This window comes from Grammomys surdaster, unplaced genomic scaffold (genome assembly GCF_004785775.1).
Source record: "Grammomys surdaster isolate TR1022 unplaced genomic scaffold, NIH_TR_1.0 216, whole genome shotgun sequence".
Taxonomy (NCBI): domain Eukaryota; kingdom Metazoa; phylum Chordata; class Mammalia; order Rodentia; family Muridae; genus Grammomys; species Grammomys surdaster.
The window spans coordinates 595,378-614,521 of NW_021604661.1; the positions used below are offsets into that span (position 1 = coordinate 595,378).

General features: G+C 35.6%; 1 protein-coding gene across 9 annotated transcripts in view; it reads right to left on the reverse strand.

Annotated features, from left to right (window-relative positions):
- Positions 1-19,144, reverse strand: part of Huwe1 (HECT, UBA and WWE domain containing E3 ubiquitin protein ligase 1) — a 127,558-nt gene that overhangs the window by 57,790 nt on the left and 50,624 nt on the right. For all 9 annotated transcript variants that reach the window (XM_028772629.1, XM_028772633.1, XM_028772632.1 and 6 more), the window contains 9 exons: positions 16,904-17,005; positions 16,426-16,506; positions 12,179-12,285; positions 11,749-11,926; positions 10,817-10,908; positions 10,035-10,246; positions 4,700-4,757; positions 3,666-3,842; positions 780-1,025 (listed from right to left, as the gene is read on the reverse strand). In XM_028772629.1, the coding sequence (XP_028628462.1) occupies positions 780-1,025; positions 3,666-3,842; positions 4,700-4,757; positions 10,035-10,246; positions 10,817-10,908; positions 11,749-11,926; positions 12,179-12,285; positions 16,426-16,506; positions 16,904-17,005 (1,253 nt within the window). The remainder of the gene's footprint in view (positions 1-779; positions 1,026-3,665; positions 3,843-4,699; positions 4,758-10,034; positions 10,247-10,816; positions 10,909-11,748; positions 11,927-12,178; positions 12,286-16,425; positions 16,507-16,903; positions 17,006-19,144) is intronic.

Sequence of the window (19,144 nt, forward strand, 5' to 3'; positions counted from 1 at the left end):
CAGAGTCAGGCAGATCTCCTCAAACTTGGAGGCCAGCCTGTTCTACAAATTGAATTGAGGACAGACAGGAGTACACAGATAAACACTGTCAGAAAAAATAAGAAAGGAAGGAAGGAAGGAAAGAAGGAAGGAAGGAAAGAAAGAAGGCAGGCAGGCAAAGCAAACTGAGGACCCCAGCCTCCAAAGCAGTTTTCTTTATGAACATGAAAGACCAGATTGCAGACATAGCATTTGACACATTGTCTTCTTATTGCTGTCTGCTAACGAGTAATTTTTTTTTGTCATCACATTGTTGGATCTATATGGACTTATATAGAGATTAGGAAGTAGTAATGGCTTTTGAGATGGCTTAGGGACAAATATAGGTGCCAGGGAAGCCCAGTAACCTGAGCTTGATACTTAGAGCCTACAGAAAAAAAAAAAAAAAAGAACTGACTTCAGAAAGTTGCCCTCTGACCTCCCCATGTGCAGCACAGTATGTTTAAACAGTCAACATTTGTTACAGATAGCAAAGAAAAAATTAATAAATAAGTTCTAGTCATATGACAAACTATGGCTACACAACAGCTAATAAAAATAAAAACTAAGAGAGAGTGAAAAGCCATAGTAATTTAAAACATAAACCCACAAAAACCACCAGATATATTGTCCAAAAAAAATCTCAGTACTAAATAAAAATAAGGCTGTTCTTTCAGTTGCTACAGTAGTCTAGTAGGTATATATAAGGCCATTGCCATTTTATTGGCTTTAAGCTGAAACCATGGTCCCAAGATTCTTACCTGTCCAACTCTGCAAGTATGAACAAACATCATGATGTAGGCATGAGCAGCAGTGAGTGCATGCAACAGAGGCGTGGCCTGAGCTGAGAGGGTAGCATCAGCAACATTCCCTGCACATGCCAGTTCTCTCAGTAATACCGAGCCCCCAGGGGATTCAATGGGCCGATGTAAAGGCTCCAAGGAGGAAAGGATCAAGTCTAACTGAAGGAGACCTTCTTGAAGAACTTTGGGTTCATGTGACAGGGTCTGAAACAAGAATTATGAATGTGTCTCTACGTAATGAAACACAAACATTATGTTCTTAACATTTACAGTGAAAGTGACTATTACTTGAACTCCCCGAAATTTCAGTCAGTCACACCTCTCAATTTATAAATGGCAGTACCAAAATATGAAGCCAGAAATGATATACTTCTACTTTTGTGTAATAGCATATTATTTTAAAATTTGATGAGCCAATCATACTTAAAAGCATGTAAATGTCAAACAGGACTGTCTGTTGTGCTTGCTGTATAAGAGGTTAGTTTCAAATTTTGCTTAGAAAAGAGCAATGTTAGACAAAAGTTCCAAATCTTTAAAAAGAGCCACATTACAATGGTGTTTTTCATTTATTTCTAATGAGTAAATTGATATTTGAATAAAATAAGTAAGTATTTTTGAGGAAGGAGGCTGAGAGGGCATGTGAAACTCAACCTCATACAATAAATTAAATAATAAATTAAACAGCTGTATCGATATCTAGCAGTACAAATGGTGCAGAGGGAAATAAAGGAGAAAGCAAGTATAAAAGATGGCTAGTCAAACTATCAAGAAGTACTTTCAGAGCTATAAAGCTGTCTTCTTTCCAAAACAAGAGCAGTGACTCTGAGATTGGCATCAGGAAGGCAAATTATTTTAATAGACGAACCCAAATATTACATTTCTTTTCAAGTTAGGAAAGAAAAATCTGGCAATTAAAGATTACCACTTGTTATGCAAAGCTAGAAATTATTTGCCTTCCTATGGCTTGAAATAAATCTATCCCTCCTCACAGAGCATCTTAGAGGTGGGGTAGTTAGATCAGTCCTTTCCCCTTGTTCTCTTATGAAAGCACTTTACACCTGCAAAGAGTGAAACAAAATAAAACATTAAATTGCAGTTTCTCAAAATTATTTATCACTGCACAAAACAGCCAACAGAGGAGCTTTATTGTAATTACTATCAAAATTTCCCAATCTTTCTTTTGCTGAGTTGGAGGCAGATATAAAATTTCCCTCATAATTCATTTACAACTTTTCAAAGAACCCCCCCAAAAAACAAAATAATTCTGGGGTACAAGAACACAACTGAATTTGGCGTTCTCACACTTCCTGGTTTCCAACCTATAATTGATTAATAGTAATCAAAATTGTGGTACTGGACAATCGATGGAAGAGAAGAGAACTGAGAAAGAAAACTCTACATTTTATAGTTAAATTGTGTTTGAAAAAAATGATAGGAGATGGTCTAATAAAAGTACAGTCTTTTCAGTAAGTGATACTTGGGGAAATGTAATATAAATACATGAAATGAAGTTGAACCTTTTGGGTCTCTAAATACTCTAAATCTATCAAGACCTAAGGATTAAAAACTTTTAATATCTAGATTAAAGTATAGGAATAAAACTGTCTGAAATTTCTTGGATCAACACCAAAAGCACAGAAAACGACAACAATAACAAAACACAAAATGGGCCTGGTAAGTATCAAAACCTTTAGTATGTCAAAGGTACTGTCAACCAAGTAAACAGGCAACCCACAAAATGAGGATATTTTTAAGTGATGTATCTGAAAAAGAGGCTGATATTCAATATATACAGAGACATTCTACAATCAACAGCAAAACACCTTAATTCGATTAAATATAAAATAAAGGACATGAATATACATTTAGCAAAAGATGCACACACAGACAATAACTCAAGTACACAAATCAAGAAATGCTCTGCTAAGCACCACCAATTATTTGGGAAATGCAAGTCAAAATGAAAATCAAATACTACTTTATATTCAAGAATGGCTATTATTAAAAAAAAAAAAAGATCTGGCATGGAGATGATAAAATTACAATCCTTATGAGCAGCTACTAGGAATGGAAAATAAAGTCGTTTTAAGGTTTCATGCAAACACACACAAAAAAATAGAATTATCATTTGATTGATCTATTTCACTTCAAAGTATACATCCAAAAGATTCAAAAGGCAAATCCTGAAGCACTATTTATACACTCAAGTTTACAACAGTATTCATCAGGGGCAAAAATAGAAGCAATCTAAACGTCCAGTAACAGAGGAATGGACAAAATGGTGTTTTTGGTAAAATATCATTTAGCATTAAAAGGGAAATTGATAAAACTGATAAACACTTGATGTCACCATAACACTCTTAAATACTATACAATACTATTACATAAGATACCTTCAAGTTGAGAAAGTAGAATGATAATCGCTAAAGGCATTAGGGGAGAACAAGTAAATTGTAAAAATCAAAGGTGTTGTGGAAATGAAGAAACTTTGTTTTTGGCAAATTTCAAGCAATAAATTACATATCAACTCATGACTAATAAAGCTTGGGGAAAAAGAACGAACACTACAAAATGAATGAGCATACTAAAACCAAAAAACAGTATCATAACAAAGCATGAAGAAAGCTAGAAAGCTTTCCTGGAAATACTTTACACTCATGAATTCAAATGGCAAAACTACACGCAAATGCAGAAACAAAGAAAAATAAATCATTTTACTATGGGAAATAGTATAAAAATATATTAAGTGGAACACACAAATTTATCAACTTTTAACTAAAGTTAAGGGAGAACACAATGAAAATACATACATAGATGTAAAATATTTGGCTAGATGTTTCTTACCAATATGGATTTGCAGACACCTGCAACAGCCTGACAGGCAGCAGATGTGGGAAAGTCAATGGGCAGATTGGGAAGACCCAAAATGGTAACCAAAGGTAAGAGTCCTTTCTGATTTACAAATTCTTGGCAGTGGTCATCTGTTGTATTGTTGCTCAGAATAGATTCCACAAATTTCATCTAGGTAATGAAAAGGTTGTTTTTTTTACAAGTTAGAGGCTAACACTTGGAAATAAAAGGTCAGTTTGGCATCAGGATAGGGACAACATTATCGGCAAGAAATCAATAGTTTCTGTAATATCACAACTTCAACTAACAGGAATAATTATTACATACTCATATCATCCAGAAAATAAGAAATTACAACTTCCCAATACACCTTTTTCAACCACTCCAGAAGTCAATATGAAAGGAGAGAGAAGCTAAATGACTTGCTCAGAGCAATACTCTGAATTATTGGCTAAAACAGGTCTAATGTATTAATTGCCTCATGCACTTTGTTGTGACAATTCATGCATGAGTCCTTATAATATAATGAACTCCAGAAATAGTGATCTGAATTAAAAAAAGAAAAACTTTAAGGGATAGGAAGAATGTATCAATGAACACATAGGCACAAGAAAAATAAATGATCTGTGGAAGTCTAAGTGCTTAATAGTTTAGAATAAATGCTAAGTGGATACGTAAATTCTGGGAAAATTTCCTAATGATATGGGAAACTAAAAGGCCCATGCACTTAGAGTGAAGGAGAGAGAGAGGGAGAGGGAGACGAGGAGGGGAAGGGGGGGCAAAGAGAAAGAAATAGAAACTAAATCTTGTTAAAACTCAAAAGTATAATAACAACAGTGAACAGAAAGTTTCAAATATAAAAAGGCTGAGAATATTGGTTAATTTACTGAAAATGAAGCAAGAACGAAGTATTTCCAGTTTTTCCCTTTGTACTTTAATGGCCCTAGAGAAACTAACATTAAATGACTGTGCTCTGACCTGACATTTTCCTGAAAAGCACACATCTTTAGCTCTACAATGGATCTTACCACATTAAGGATGTAATCCATGAGGGGGATAGGTATACGTTCCTCTGTACCAACAACCCTGTTAAGGAGAAAAGAGTCACTTACACAGAAATTCACACCACCAGGGAAAAGGAACAAAGTGAAGTCCTTTTACTAACTCATACTCCTAGAGCCTTTAGTATATGAACCTTAAGACTATAAGATATGAAGAAAAAAAGAGCTGAATCAATAACGAAGGGAAGAGTTCAGAGTATAAAATTTTAAAAAGGCCATAAAAATATAGCAATTATACTTATCACAAATGATACATCCTATCTTAAGAGAAATTGCTTTTAGAAGAACTCAACAATATGAAAATATTAAAAATAAATTGAATTAGTTTACAGGAAAAGACCAGGCAAAGCAGCAAATATAAAACATAGTCATAATCTTATGTTAGATTTAGAGCTTAGAGAAGTGGAAGTCTGGTTTTCTTCAAAAATCTATACTATTAGCCAGGTGTAGTAGAATATGTTTTTAATCCTAGTACTCAAGAGGCAGAAGCATAAATAAGAGGAGCTTTCTGACTTCAGGGCCAGGCTGGTCTACAAAATGGGTACCAGAAAAATCAAGAGCTGTTACACGAAGAAACCCTGTCTCAAAAAACCAAAAATGCTTAAGACTGACAAATCCTTATGAATAGTCAAAGCTAAAGTCCATTTCCAAGGCCTCCTTTTCCTATTAATTTGTACTTGCAGGATGACAGTTCCTGAATTATATAGCAATTTATCAAGCTTTTTAGCTTTTTCAAATGCTTCAACACTAGATGCTAATAAGGTTATAGATTCAGAAATGATATCTTTAAATTAAATTGCCTTTTGGAAGAAAATCAGAGGGGGAAACCACCATAGTGTACTGACATGAAGAGAAAAATCTAACTCAAAGATAGAAAAGAAGAAAACTTAAGTAGGAAATAGAACATATGATGGTGCTATGTGTATTCTTGGATATGAGTAAGAGATGGCAAAGGAGGAACATAGATAGTGGGGTTGAGAGAAAAGTAAGAGTCAGTAAGATAAGATGCTAACGGTTCTCATCTCTGACAAAATACGAATAAGAATTTGCCAACCATGAAAACATTTGGCAGAAAGAACAGAGAGGCTTTAAGAAATAGCTTCAGCAATGAAACATCCAAGGCTAAGGTTTAGGGTTAAGGATTTTATAAACATACTCAATGAAAACACTCTTAAAAGAGCTGGTGAGATGGTACAGCAGCTAAACATATTCATCATGAAAGCCTTATAATTTGAGTTCAATCCTCAGAATCCAGAGAAGCAGAGAATCAACTCATGAATGTTGTTCTCTGATCTTTACACACATGTACACTATATAAAATAAAAGAATGGGGAAAAATGTGCAAAAAAAATCTTAAAAAATTTACTTTGTGTTATACACATGAGTATAGAAGTATGAGTGCAGGTTAACTTGAGAGACTAGAGGCACTAGATAGATCATATGGAATCTGGAGTTACAGGTGGTTGTAAGCCACCCAACATAAATACTGTGAACTTCCATAAAAGCAGCAAAGTGAGCTATTTTTCTAGCCCTGTGGGGAAAGACCTTTGTACAAAGAAAGGAAAATCTTTTTGTTTTGTTTGATCTTCATTAATAGAAGGATTTTATTGGATTCCACTTCATTTTCCTTACTTTGTAATTTAATATAAAAAAAAATCACACTAGAGACTGAAGGCTGATAGTGATGGAAACCGGACCTATCTACTCTCTAGGCTTGAGCAGAATGGCTTGTGTAGCAGCTTACACCTCTTCCCTGTAGAAAGTGCTGTTCAAATCAGGAAGAGGACTTGATTGGAGCCTTCTGGGGCAGTGCTGGTCTTGTGAGGAACTTCAAATGACCACATTACCACCAGAAATTAGACAGTGAGATGACTATGAAATCTGGGAGGCTGTTTTCATCCTTACATTGCAAAGTTTAATCTTAGGTTTGTTTCTCTGGGTCTCTGAACTACCCTTTGTTGTCAACAACAGGCACAGAAATAATAGTAAATTAGTATAGCCCATTCCCCACAATGTATGAGGCACTGTGTATGCTATGTGGTTTTCAACATCAGCTTAAGTATTCATACCACTCTGAGAAAGTAAGTCTTTCAAAGGCTTAAGATCCTCCAAAGAGAGGAAATCTTTAAGCCAGAATTGAAAAAAGATTTCAGAGAAAGAACATTTCCTTGATCATGATGCACAACTGCAGCATTCCATTACTTAATTATCCTTGTCACCTCAGCCTCACCTCCTTGGAAAGAACCTAAAGATCTACCTCTAAAACTACAAGTACAAATACTGCTCCAATTCAATGAAATTTATGCCTCTTTGTAGAGTCCAAATATGATCTAATACAGAGCATAAGTAATATGATGAAATGAAACCCAGATGTCCCTTTCATTGTGAAAAGGAAGCTGTAGAAAAAAAAGGGAGAAAGAGAGAAAGAGAGAAAGAGAGAAAGAGAGAGAGAAAGAGAGAAAGAGAGAGAGAAAGAGAGAAAGAGAGAAAGAGAGAAAGAGAGAAAGAGAGAAAGAGAGAAAGAGAGAAAGAGAGAAAGAAAGAAAGAAAGAAAGAAAGAAAGAAAGAAAGAAAGAAAGAAAGAGACAAACCAATAGTATTGTTCTTAACACAACTCCAGGAACTTATTCATATATCTATTGTTGTTCTTTCCTACTATATCTTTTAGCCATTTAAAAATTATCAGTTATCTCCAAAAGAACTCTACCTACAAGCCTAAGATTAACTTTAATTGAAGCAGTCACATACCTGAGCAACAAAAATCTGTACTCTGTAAATGAATCATAATTGTCAAATTTTCCTCTGCTCAAGTCAGACTTTCAAGGCTCTTGATGAGACTGCCTTTGGCAAAGAAGCTGGCTCAATCTCTATACTCACAAACAATAGCTAGAGTTGTATAAACCACTGACAAATGCAAATAATTTAAAAGTTCCTCAGTGTTGAGGTCATAGACCTGCACTTTAAAAATGTGACTACTGTTCTAAGGGTTACAACAGCCTAGAGATATCATGCCATACTCCCCCACATCCCAGCCCATCATTTAGAATGAAGAACTGATACGCACTACTTGCTAGGACTATTATGGAACATAGGCCTTGGTTGAAAAAGCCAAGGCCAGCTTCTCCTCCCCAGAGTTTAGGACCAGGGCAACTTTAAACTATGAAAGTATCTATTAGTATCCACCTAAATCATGTGGTAGAATGCCAAGAAAAGCAGTAAGACTTAGAAAGCCCCTTTGGAGGGATTGAAAGGGTATTTTCAGAATTAGAGTGACCAGATGTACGAATACATACTCATAACCCTCAGTACTTAGAAGGCTGAAGGGGGAAGACTGAGTATGAGGACACTGTACAATGAATTCCAAACTACTCATAGATGACTAGCAAGACCAGTTTCTGAATGTACATTAGAAACCTAAGAATTTAGACTTACAGTGCCTAAACATTATTATTCTGTATTTCCAACAAAAACTACTATTTCAGTATCATCCATAAGCCATCATTACTTTAAAATATAAGGAAAAGAAGGCAATATATTAGCCTCAGTAAAACAAAAACCAAGTTCATCAACAGGAAAACTAAATAAATATAACCATAGTTATACAACAGATTATTACTCAGACTACTGAGACATGTTAGTAACATGGATGAATCCCTAAAACACAGTAAGCAAAACCAAATGCAAGAAACTATGCATTAGATGAACATTTGTATTATCATTCTATTTATAGGGTATTCTTGAATATATCAAATTACTTCATGTACAATAGAAGTAAGATCAGTAGCTCCATTTTAGGATGGAAAAAAAGCAGAAATAAAAAGTACAGTGTACTTTATGGAAATATTTGAACATATGTATAAATAACATTTAGATATGTACCCATGGCATTGGAAGATGGGTAGATGAAAAGAACTAGGAATTTGTAGGTCCATTTAAGAACGAGTAAACTGGAAAGAGGGCAGATAAAAATTTTAAGAGAAAGCTGAGAGGCACTTGAGCTAAAGCTCTTTGATAATTCTATTAAAATAAACACAGAGATAGGGAGTCATCAAACAATTAGGAATTTATACAGATTAATACAGAAAAGAATCAGCATATGGGAGAATATAAGCTTGCTTTCCCAATTGGAAGATGTTCTGGAATGGGGAACAAAAGTAGACAGTAATATATAATATCTCAAGTAAGGAATATAGTGTGAAGAAATGATATTCAGAAAATGTTAATTTACTCTAACAGCAGCTTGAATTTGGAGTATATTAGATCTAAGATCTAATATATGCATGTACATACAACTTGACTTAAAATCAACACCAACCCATCCTACATTCAACAAATCATTTTTATTTGTAGACATGTAAAGCAAACTCAACTTTGCAGGGTTATTGGCAATCAGAGTAGGTTGGGAAGAAATAATGTCTCCCACTTTTAGAAACATAGTTTTAATATAGATTGAAGAGAGCACTAGAAGAGAGCTGTTTGCTGTCTCAGGCAAATAGAGATTAAGTAATGACTCCCCTCCAAAATTACTGACACAACCAAGTGCAGTGCTATAGTTCAGTACATCTTTTTAATTTTGCTATTCCTGGCTTTATGTTCTACCATACTATTTTCCTACTTCCAGTGCCCCATTTTAGCACCAGATCAAAACTATTCATACTCATAGCTAAAACATTCCTGCCTTTTTCAAAAGTATCCACACATCAAAGAAGTATTTATTACATATATGAATGTATGACTACTGTCTAGAGACATTGTTTCCACTTCTGACATAAAACCACTGTTTCATATGTACTTGATGAATCAAGCAACAGAGGGGGAAAGTATATTTACTTGGACTACTGAATTCTGATTTAATATCATAAACTAAAATTTTAAGAAAAATAATTTTCTAAGGCAACCAAGGCAACCATCACGAGACTATGACACTACAGAGGAAAGTACAAAGGAAAAAAAAAAACACATAGAAGGCCAAAAAGAACTTTAAAATGATCAGATGCATGTTTTACTTTATAGACTGAAGTTACATAAGAGGTTAGGGTATATGCAGTTGCTTTGCTTGGAGTTCCATCCCACTGTTAAAAAAAAAAAAAATCTGACCCCACAATCCCAATCCCTCCAGCCAGTGTTTCTCTGTGTAGCCCTGGCTGGCCTCCAAACTGACAGAGATTGGCTGGCTTCTGCCTCCCAAATAGTAGGATTAGACGTGTGCACTACCACCACTACCCCGGTTATAAATAAAACTGTTGTGATACTAAGTTAAGTAACATCATAAGGTAGAATAATTTGACCTATAAACACTTACTGCTGATTAGGCTCAGTTTCATTCTGCTGGGCAGAATTAAAGCTCTGCATGGCCTGTACTTCCTCTTCCTCCTCATCTTCACTAGATGCCTCTTCTGCAGCATGATTAGACCTTGGAGGAGGAGCACTAGCTGTACCATCTGCTTTCTGAATAGATGGCTTCTGACAAATATATTTCGGATCTCTTCCAAGATTACAGATTTCTTCAAGTAACTAAAAGCCAGAGAGAAAACGATCACTTATTTATAATAAAGAATGACTAACATTTTGTGAGGGTTTTCTATGTGTAATATATACAACACTACTGAAACATAGCCATTAAATCCATTTTTAAAAAACAAGAAGAGAACATACATTATATAAAGTTAAAAATCACTCCAGATCACATCTCTGTTCTAATTTACCATGCACCAGTAACGTGTATACTGATTCTAATAATCCCCTGGTGATGGAGGAAGGAGAAGTGAGGATGGGGAAAAGTCAAGAAAAACCAGCTAGCAAGGATGCTTATACAAACAGAAAAGTTGAGCCTTTGTGTATGTTAATCTCATAAGAAAGCAACAGACAGGTTTACATTAAACAAGGGAACTATGTTAATTCAGAAAATGATTTTCAGTATAAAAAGACTGGATAATAAATTCCTTTCTCCTAAGACTTAACTAATAGTTATTATACCTTTAGGTTTTGTAAAGGAGCAGTCAGAAATTAGGCAGATAAAATACTCTTCCCAATTAAGCTAGGACACTTCATAAGATCAAAGTCATAACCGTTATCAATCCCTACCTTGATGATGGCAGTTGTTGCATCTGTTTTGAGGGTAGGCTGATGTCTCATGAGCTCATCAACAGCACTCCCCAGGTTGGATGCAGTATCCCCTAAGGGAAAAAAATTATTAGCCTAAAAATTATACTGAGCCCAAATTTTTTTCGTTCCAATTTAAGATGGAAAGAAACTGAGCTGCTTCTTGTGACTTTCCACCAACACAAATTCTTGAATGAATTCACATAAGCTTCAATCCACCAAATCATAGTGGAGGAGGAAAGAGATCAGTCTAGCAAACTCCACTGCCAAGGTCTGAGCTAGTTTTACAGAGAAAGGAGTAGAAAAGAAAGAAGTATAACAACCCTTAGGATGTTTCCATGAAGAATAATCAGGACTAGAATACTGCAGTGCTGAATAGAAGTACAAAATGCATTTATTTATGAAATGGGAGTGAGGGATAGGTGGTGAAGGCTGTTGTGTTGTCCCCTCACTATATTGCCCGGGCTTTCAAATGCACAGACTCAGCCTCCTAAGTAAGAAAGTACACTTTTGCAAGCCACAACGTTTTTCTTTCTTGAGCCTCACCAATCAACACTCAAAAGACACTGCAAAGAAAATATAATTATCTCTAACTATTATAGAGAAAATGAGAAGTTTGTTCACAACAGACTAATATCTTATTTTTGTAGACTAGATGGTGGACTTGAAAACAAACCACTGGTCCTTATACCTGTTTCTTACCAACATCAGGACAGTGAACTATTCAGAAGCATGGAAATACTACGAAAAGAGAGGCTAAGGATGAAGTATTCCTTCCTACCTGTAATAATAGAATACATGGTGATAATTCCCATTAAGCTGAGCATACCTAGCCAGAGAAACGATGTGCAGTCAAGGAAAACTTTCCTTGCCAAAACCAACTTTCTATTATAAAATGAATAGTAGCAACTCACCAAGGGGATCAGAACTCCTCCTCCTCCGCATGGCTGGGAGATAATCAGGAGACAGAAGAACTTTGAAGAGACGTTCAAATGGCTGACATTGTACAAAAGACTGAAGACCCCGAGCATTCAAGCAAAGTGCACTGAATACATTTGGGAGGGAACCGAGGACTTCCCTTGTAGCAGGAACCTAGTGAAGATGAAAAGGATTTCAATGCAACTCAAAAAAGTCAAATAAATATGCAAAGAAAATATAGCTATGGGTACCACACCAAAGAATAGATTTTGCTAATCAGATACCAAATGGATTCAACCATACATACAAGAGGTAATTTTTTTCACACAATAACTTATTTCAAACTTGCTTATAAAGCATGTGGCGCATGTATTCGAGAAAACAGGGAATACATTTAGTCTTTATAGAGTGGTAGAAAGAACTCACATCTTTGATGAGCAGTGCATGCAGCATGACATCTGTCAGTCCATTGTCCTGGAGTGAGGACAGCAGTGATGGCTCTTGAAATACAAACACAGTCACCACTTCAGTAGCTAAAAAGAAAGATTAGAAAAAATATGGGAAATTGAGACTCTACACAGGTATTAAAAGCAAATAAATAAAAACATAAAACATATACACTAAATATTTAAACTCGTGTGCTTATTATGAAAGCAATTTTTCAGAATACCAAGAATAGATCAATAAAAATGAAGAATGTTATTATATGTATCACCATTTCTTTTTATTTATTCTTCTTTTATATATCACATATCAGCAAACAGATTCCCTACCTCCACTTCTCCCAATCCCTTCCCCACCACCCTTCTAACCCAGATCTACTCCTCTTTCATTTCCTGTCAGAAAAGAGCAGGCCTCCCCAGGATATCAACCAACACTACTAACAAGTCCTTTAAAAAAATAAAAAAACAGTGGTTCTTACCGTGCTACTAACCTAATCATAATATTTAGAAAACATTAGGTCTCCTTTAAGGTTCCCAAAGACACTAACAGATCAGAGCATACAATGAGTCTAGGTATGGCCTTAAAAGAAGGTACTGCACCTTGGGAGTCTTATCCAGGAAGAAGGACTAATGGTCTGCTAAACAACATCAACATAAATAGCAAAATGGACAATGGCTTCTTAAAAAGGTCCCAATTTTGTTCACTGCCTTTGTTACCACAAACTCATAACCTTTAAGTGGAATAACATCCTAATAAAATGAGACTTCAGCTGTTTTATTCCCCTGTCTGACAACTGGAAAATTTTTGTAGCAGTAGACCTAAAGACCTAAACAAACCACCACCCTTTTGGAGCAATTCATGGTGTATTAAAACTGGATTAGTGAAAACAATGGGATCCACTGAAAATTAGGCTCTTCACCTGCACCTAGATGACTCAGTATGCCTCAAGGAAAGTCTAACCTAAAATATTTTCTTAATGATGTGTTTAAAGGTCTGCTAACTGGAAGTTTCACTTCGTGAAAGTTAAGTTTCTAGTAACAAAATGTTTGATGGTAGTTCTTGATCCCCCTTATTCCAGAACTACTGAAGGAAGAGATTCGTGTAAGATCTAGGATGGTAATAAAGCCCCTTTACCAGCCCTTTCTCCAGCAATTAATGTGAAGTATTTTGACTTTGGGTAGCCTTACTATGCATCATTTGAATCATGACCTGGAATTAGGATTCTACTACTCAATTGCTCATCTTTGTAGATTCCTTTTGGCTTATGTACTTTGTCACCTTTACTTGTTTGGTCCTATTTCCTTAAGAAATTATTCTAGGTGCTGGTAGAGTACCTAGCATCTTAAGCCAAGACCCAACATGAGCACAACTTATTAACTGGGTGTGGCAATGCATGCCTATAATCCAAAAGTACTCAGGAGGTAGACTCAGAAGGACTAGAAATCCAAGATCATCCTGTGCTACATAGCCAGTTTAAAGTCAGCCTGAGATATCAGATCTCATAAATAAGTAAACAAATAAGTAAATATATAAATAAATGTGTTCAACTTTTTGTGAACATAAGAATATTGACCCCTCCACAACTTTCATTGCATTTGAAAAGGAGACACTCACATCAAGGTTTTAGTACAAGATTATCAATCCCATACAATTGTAGCTTTCGTGATATACAACCAAGAATGTACAACATATTGACTAATTACTCATTGTAACTCCAGAGTACAATGAGGTACGGTTTTCTGTTGACTGCCATTCCATACACCACTATTTCATAATCACTACTCTACTTTCTTTTGACAGACAGAATCTACATAACACAACAGAATGCTAAACTTCAGTTATATGCAACCACTTATAGAACTTAGCCTGGCTTTCCTGGAATTCAATATAAAAATTGATTATCAATGTCTCCTTCAGGTTAAGCAGGCTATTAATTATGCTGACACCGGCATTAGACAAGCTCGAGACAATAATGTAAATAATACAATAATGTAAAGGGCTTACAAGGCAGGAGATGAAAGTTAAAGGAAGCCAGGGAGACTAATGAAGACACAATAAAGAGGATAAAAGTAAATATAACAGTGAAGACCAAAGCCAGTTGTTGGTGGCACATATCTTTAAATCCAGCACTTAGGAGGCAGAGCCAGGCAGATTTCTTGAGTTTCGGCCACCCTAGTCTACAGAGTGAGTTCCAGGACAGCTAAGGCTACTTGAAAAAAAAAAACCCTGTCATAAAAAGTCAACAGTGAGGACCAAAAACCTAGAATTGGGCGCAGGATAAGAAATGTCAAACTCTTTCAGCATAAAGTTACTACAGGTCACTGTGACCTTGCCACACACTTCCTACTTAATTTTCCATTCATGAATCTTATTATTCCCAGATATGTAACTAATCAAAAGTATGTGTGATGTCCTTTGTTAAGCCTACTTTAACTTTTCTGTCTGCTCTGATACAAATTTTCTCAGGAAAAACTCTTTTTCAATCTACCTTAGGCTGATTTTCCTTTGTCACAACTCCAACTCCTGTACATGATCTGACCTATATTAATATTTAGTAACTGAATATCATAGATCCACCTACAAAATGTACCTGGCTTCATGAAGTGTCACTAAAAAAGGAAACATTGTGTCATATTGCCATCCTTCCAGTAAATGCAAACATATTTCAGGTTCAGTAACAGGGACTTAACTCATTGAGGCTACTTAGACAATGTTCTGTTTTCTGCTATAAACAAGAAATCCTCAATAACTGACAAAATAGTGTAGCTTCTGTGATGGCTGATTAGAAAATATTAAACTCTATATTGGCATAAGGCAGTTTGTATCTCAAAGGAACCTCTAACTACATATGGGTGAAAGGTAAACATTTCAGTAAGTAATCAACAAACCCAAACAGTAAATTATATTACTAAAATGTCCCAAAAGGATCAAACATTCATACTAATTTCTCCCAGCCATCTACTACCCAAGGTAAAAAGACTATTGGACCCGGGGAGCCACAAAATTGCTACAATTACAAGGAGTTGACTGAACACATTTTGGTCTTTCTAAAACTCATTTATATGAAATTATGATAATACCAAAGAATAGGATTATATAACTGTTATATTTGAATTTATTCAATGAGCTAAATCTCATTTGCTTCTTATATCCCCAAAGTTCTCTCATCCATACTGAATAGGCTAAATTGAAGCTCGTGTATTCTCTTTAAACTTTCCTAAATCACAAGCCTGGCAGCATAGGAATGAAATCCTAGCTTCTCAGGAGATAGAGCCAAAAAATTTTAAGTTGAAACCCAGCTTGAGCTTGAATGAATTCAAGACTAATGTGAGTAATATACTGAGAATTCATCTCATGATATAAAAGCTGGAAGGCCCAGCTCAGTGGTAGGACACTTGCTTAGCATGTGCTATGGATACCACCACCCCTACATCTCTACCACTCTAACCCTTCCTCTTCAAACTAAACCAACCAAACAAAACAACTATGAGCTATGCACATGCTCCATTCTTCTAGAAAGTTTCACATTCTCATCCCGTAGCCTTGACCTTCCCTACCTATGCAAGTCACAATTTTTTAAAGAAATCATACCAAAAGATTACAGTCACACCTAACCTTGGGAAGAAGATTTTTAACATGAAATCTTTCCTTACTGATAAAATATTGAAATGTTTCCCCCTCTAAATTCACAAAGAAGAGCAAAGAGCAGAAGTAAGATGGGAAAAAGAAAAAGCTTTAGGTAATAAAGAACAAAGACTTTATTTGTAGTTAACACAATTGTCCTAAAAAAAAAAAAATCAACCAAAGAAATTTTACACGATCACAAGACAGAAACATATAGATTCATAAACTGCTTCATTAACAAGAAAGCCATAACAGCTACAAATCTCTAGATTGCCCATGTGTGTTTCTATAATGTCCACTCCACTAGGTTCAAACAATCTGCAATTTCTACATCTCCCCCTAAATTGCTATACAGAATTTTACGTGGAGTTCTAACTTGCTTTCTTGAGGCTGAAGTAGTGGGTGCAAACCGTGGCCTCTGTACAAGTGAGGCAAGCATTCTAGCATTAAGCTACATTCCAAGCTTTTAAGAAGTTCTAAAAGCATGCGCATATATATATAGCTGGCATTGAACTCGAGAATTGCCTGCCTTTTGCCTCCAGCTTCTAAGATTATAAGTGTATGCCAGAACATAAGGCTTAGACCCAACTTTCAATTTTACTCACCTAGGAGGAAGAGTGATGGGCCATAGTATTCTGCATTGCTGATGATGTGTTTCAGAGAGGTAGGTAAAGAACCATCCATCACTAAAAGAAATTTGTACAAAGACAATATGATCAGTCTGGGAGAGGCAAGAAGATCAAGGGTCATGGGTAGCGATATGTTACATTGTTAAAAATCAACCTGTATTGATTCAGTCTAGAGTCTCTTGTTTGATACTCCCCATTACTTTATTTTATTCATACAGTTAGCTTTAATAGAGAGTCAAAATAAGAACAGACATGGAGACTGAGAGGTGGTAGTAGCATAGAAGAGATCAGAGTCCAAAGTGGGAAAGGGGACTTGTGTAAGTAACTGTCATGTCTAAAAAACATATTAAGTAACAAAAAGCTATCAGTTTACTAAGTATGCTTTAGAAAAACAGAAAAAGGACAATCTGGATAACAAAGTGGTCTTAGAAAACAGTATACAGAATCAAAATACCATGTCGAATGCCATCTGAGAAAGCAGGGTCTTGAATGGCCTTCTTGAGGAAATTCAACATGGACTTGAGAAGTGCCGCTCGTTGTGGAATACACTGAACTCCTGGCATGGAGAAAGAAAAAAGTATTATATTGTACTCATCATTAAATCATAGTGAATAGGCACACAAAACATGTACTAAGAGACCCGTCTATATTCACTAAAGCAAAACTAACAAGACATTTAAAATAAGATCTCTGGACATTAGAGTATTCTGAAGGTTGAAATTAAATCACCAAAGATAGCACAAGACCAGTATTAAAATCACAGACCTAAATTTTAAAAAGGAATTAAGAAAGAAGAGCGAAAAAGATAAAAACAAAAATACTATACGTAAAAAGATTCAACTTCAAATTTCAGTAAGTTACTCTTGTGGATATTATCTGCCCTCCAAAATGCCTGTTTTGATAATGTGTGAACTGCCAGAAAGACCATAAAATGCTACAAAACATGTTATTATAAAATAACCTTAAATGTACCATTAAGTGCCGTGTAATGTTCTCTTCTTCACTAGTTTAATAAGTCAGTCACTGTAAAAGACTGTGTATCTATGTATCTACGCACCAGGACGGGGTCCAGGACCAGGGCCAAGGCCAAGGCCAGGGCCAGGGCCAGGGCCAGGGCCAGGGCCAGGGCCAGGGCCAGGACCCAGACCAGGGCCAGGGCCAGGACCCAGACCAGGGCCAGGACCCAGACCAGGGCCAGGACCCAGACCAGGGCCAGGACCCGGGCCAGGGCCAGGACCCGGGCCAGGTCCAGAGATGCTAGTGCTGCTGTTGGAACTTGATGCCCTTAATTCAACATCCAGCCGGTGCTCCATAGATATGGACGAGCCTGGACTGCTTTCCATAGTTACATCTGCAACTAAAGTACAAGTTATGATAAAGAAACTAATTAGAATAAAAGGTACTAAGAAAAGATTTCTGAGAAAACTTCCTCCACTGAGTGAGATGTAAAACATGCAACTTTGTATGTTATTGCTGAGAGGGAGGTAGTAAGTAGAGACTATTAACAGAGATTAATAAATATAAAAAGCACTGGTGTTCATGGGGAAGGATGTCTATGATACATAGAATCAACACACAAGTAGTATGTGTTTATGCTCTCGTCTTTCTGTTCTAAAAACTATATACATATAAATGTGAACATGAGAAGGAAATAACAAGGCTGGAATGAGTCACAAACTAGCAGCTAATGTCAGAGGGTTGAGACTTGAGCATTAACATTTCCTTTATATCCTTAAAAAAATTAAGTGTAAATTTGTAAAAGCAAATACTTATTCTCTACAATATTGCAATTATATAACACTAAAGGGGATCTTATTACCTTTCATAAATGAATTTTTTAGTTATTTTTATGCACGTACCTACTTATACAAGAAGGAAGTACAAACTTAAAACTGTGCAACTTTCTTTGTATTGAGTATGTAGTGTCTTTGGTAATACAATGCAATCACTTAGTTTTAAATACTTGTTTCCTGGTCTCCAGTTGCAAATTTACTGAATCAAGCATTTCAGATGGCGTCAGAATCTACCAAGCACTTACTGTTCTGCTTATTAAATTCTGACAATTGCTGATTTACAATGGATAGTCAACAATTATTTATCAGCAGTTAATAGACAACATATTTTACTCAACACTTGAGAGCTCACCTGTGAACTTAAATGTCAGCTTGTTTTTAAAAAAAAAAAAAAAAAAAAAAAAAAAAAACAAATAAAAACTGAGCAAAAGTATTTCTGGGGACTGCAACATGCACAGATAAGTGTGTTCAAAAACAAAGTAAGAAAGAAAAAAACAGTATACTATTTACTGTTAAGAAAATTGTGCATTATATTTGTATTACCTTTATCATAAACTTAATAGATATCCAATAATAATCTGTGTCATTAAGACAAGACTACTGCAAATTCTAAGAAAGATGTTTGGGGGAGGTAGTTTTTCTATTCTGTTATGAAGTATATATTAGGAGAGGGATGGAAGTGTTAAAAAATACACACAACACACCTGAAAACTAAAATGATCTGGTTTTGTATTTGTAATTTTAACACTTAAAAGATCCCTAAACACAGTAACCACTTGAAGTCTCCGATCTTAAGACAGTTTTCCAAGGTCCCATTTATGAGTTTATAGTCACTATGTAATTTCTCAGGCATATATCAAACACTCAAGATGTAAGGTACTGCAGTAGTAAAAAAGACAGTA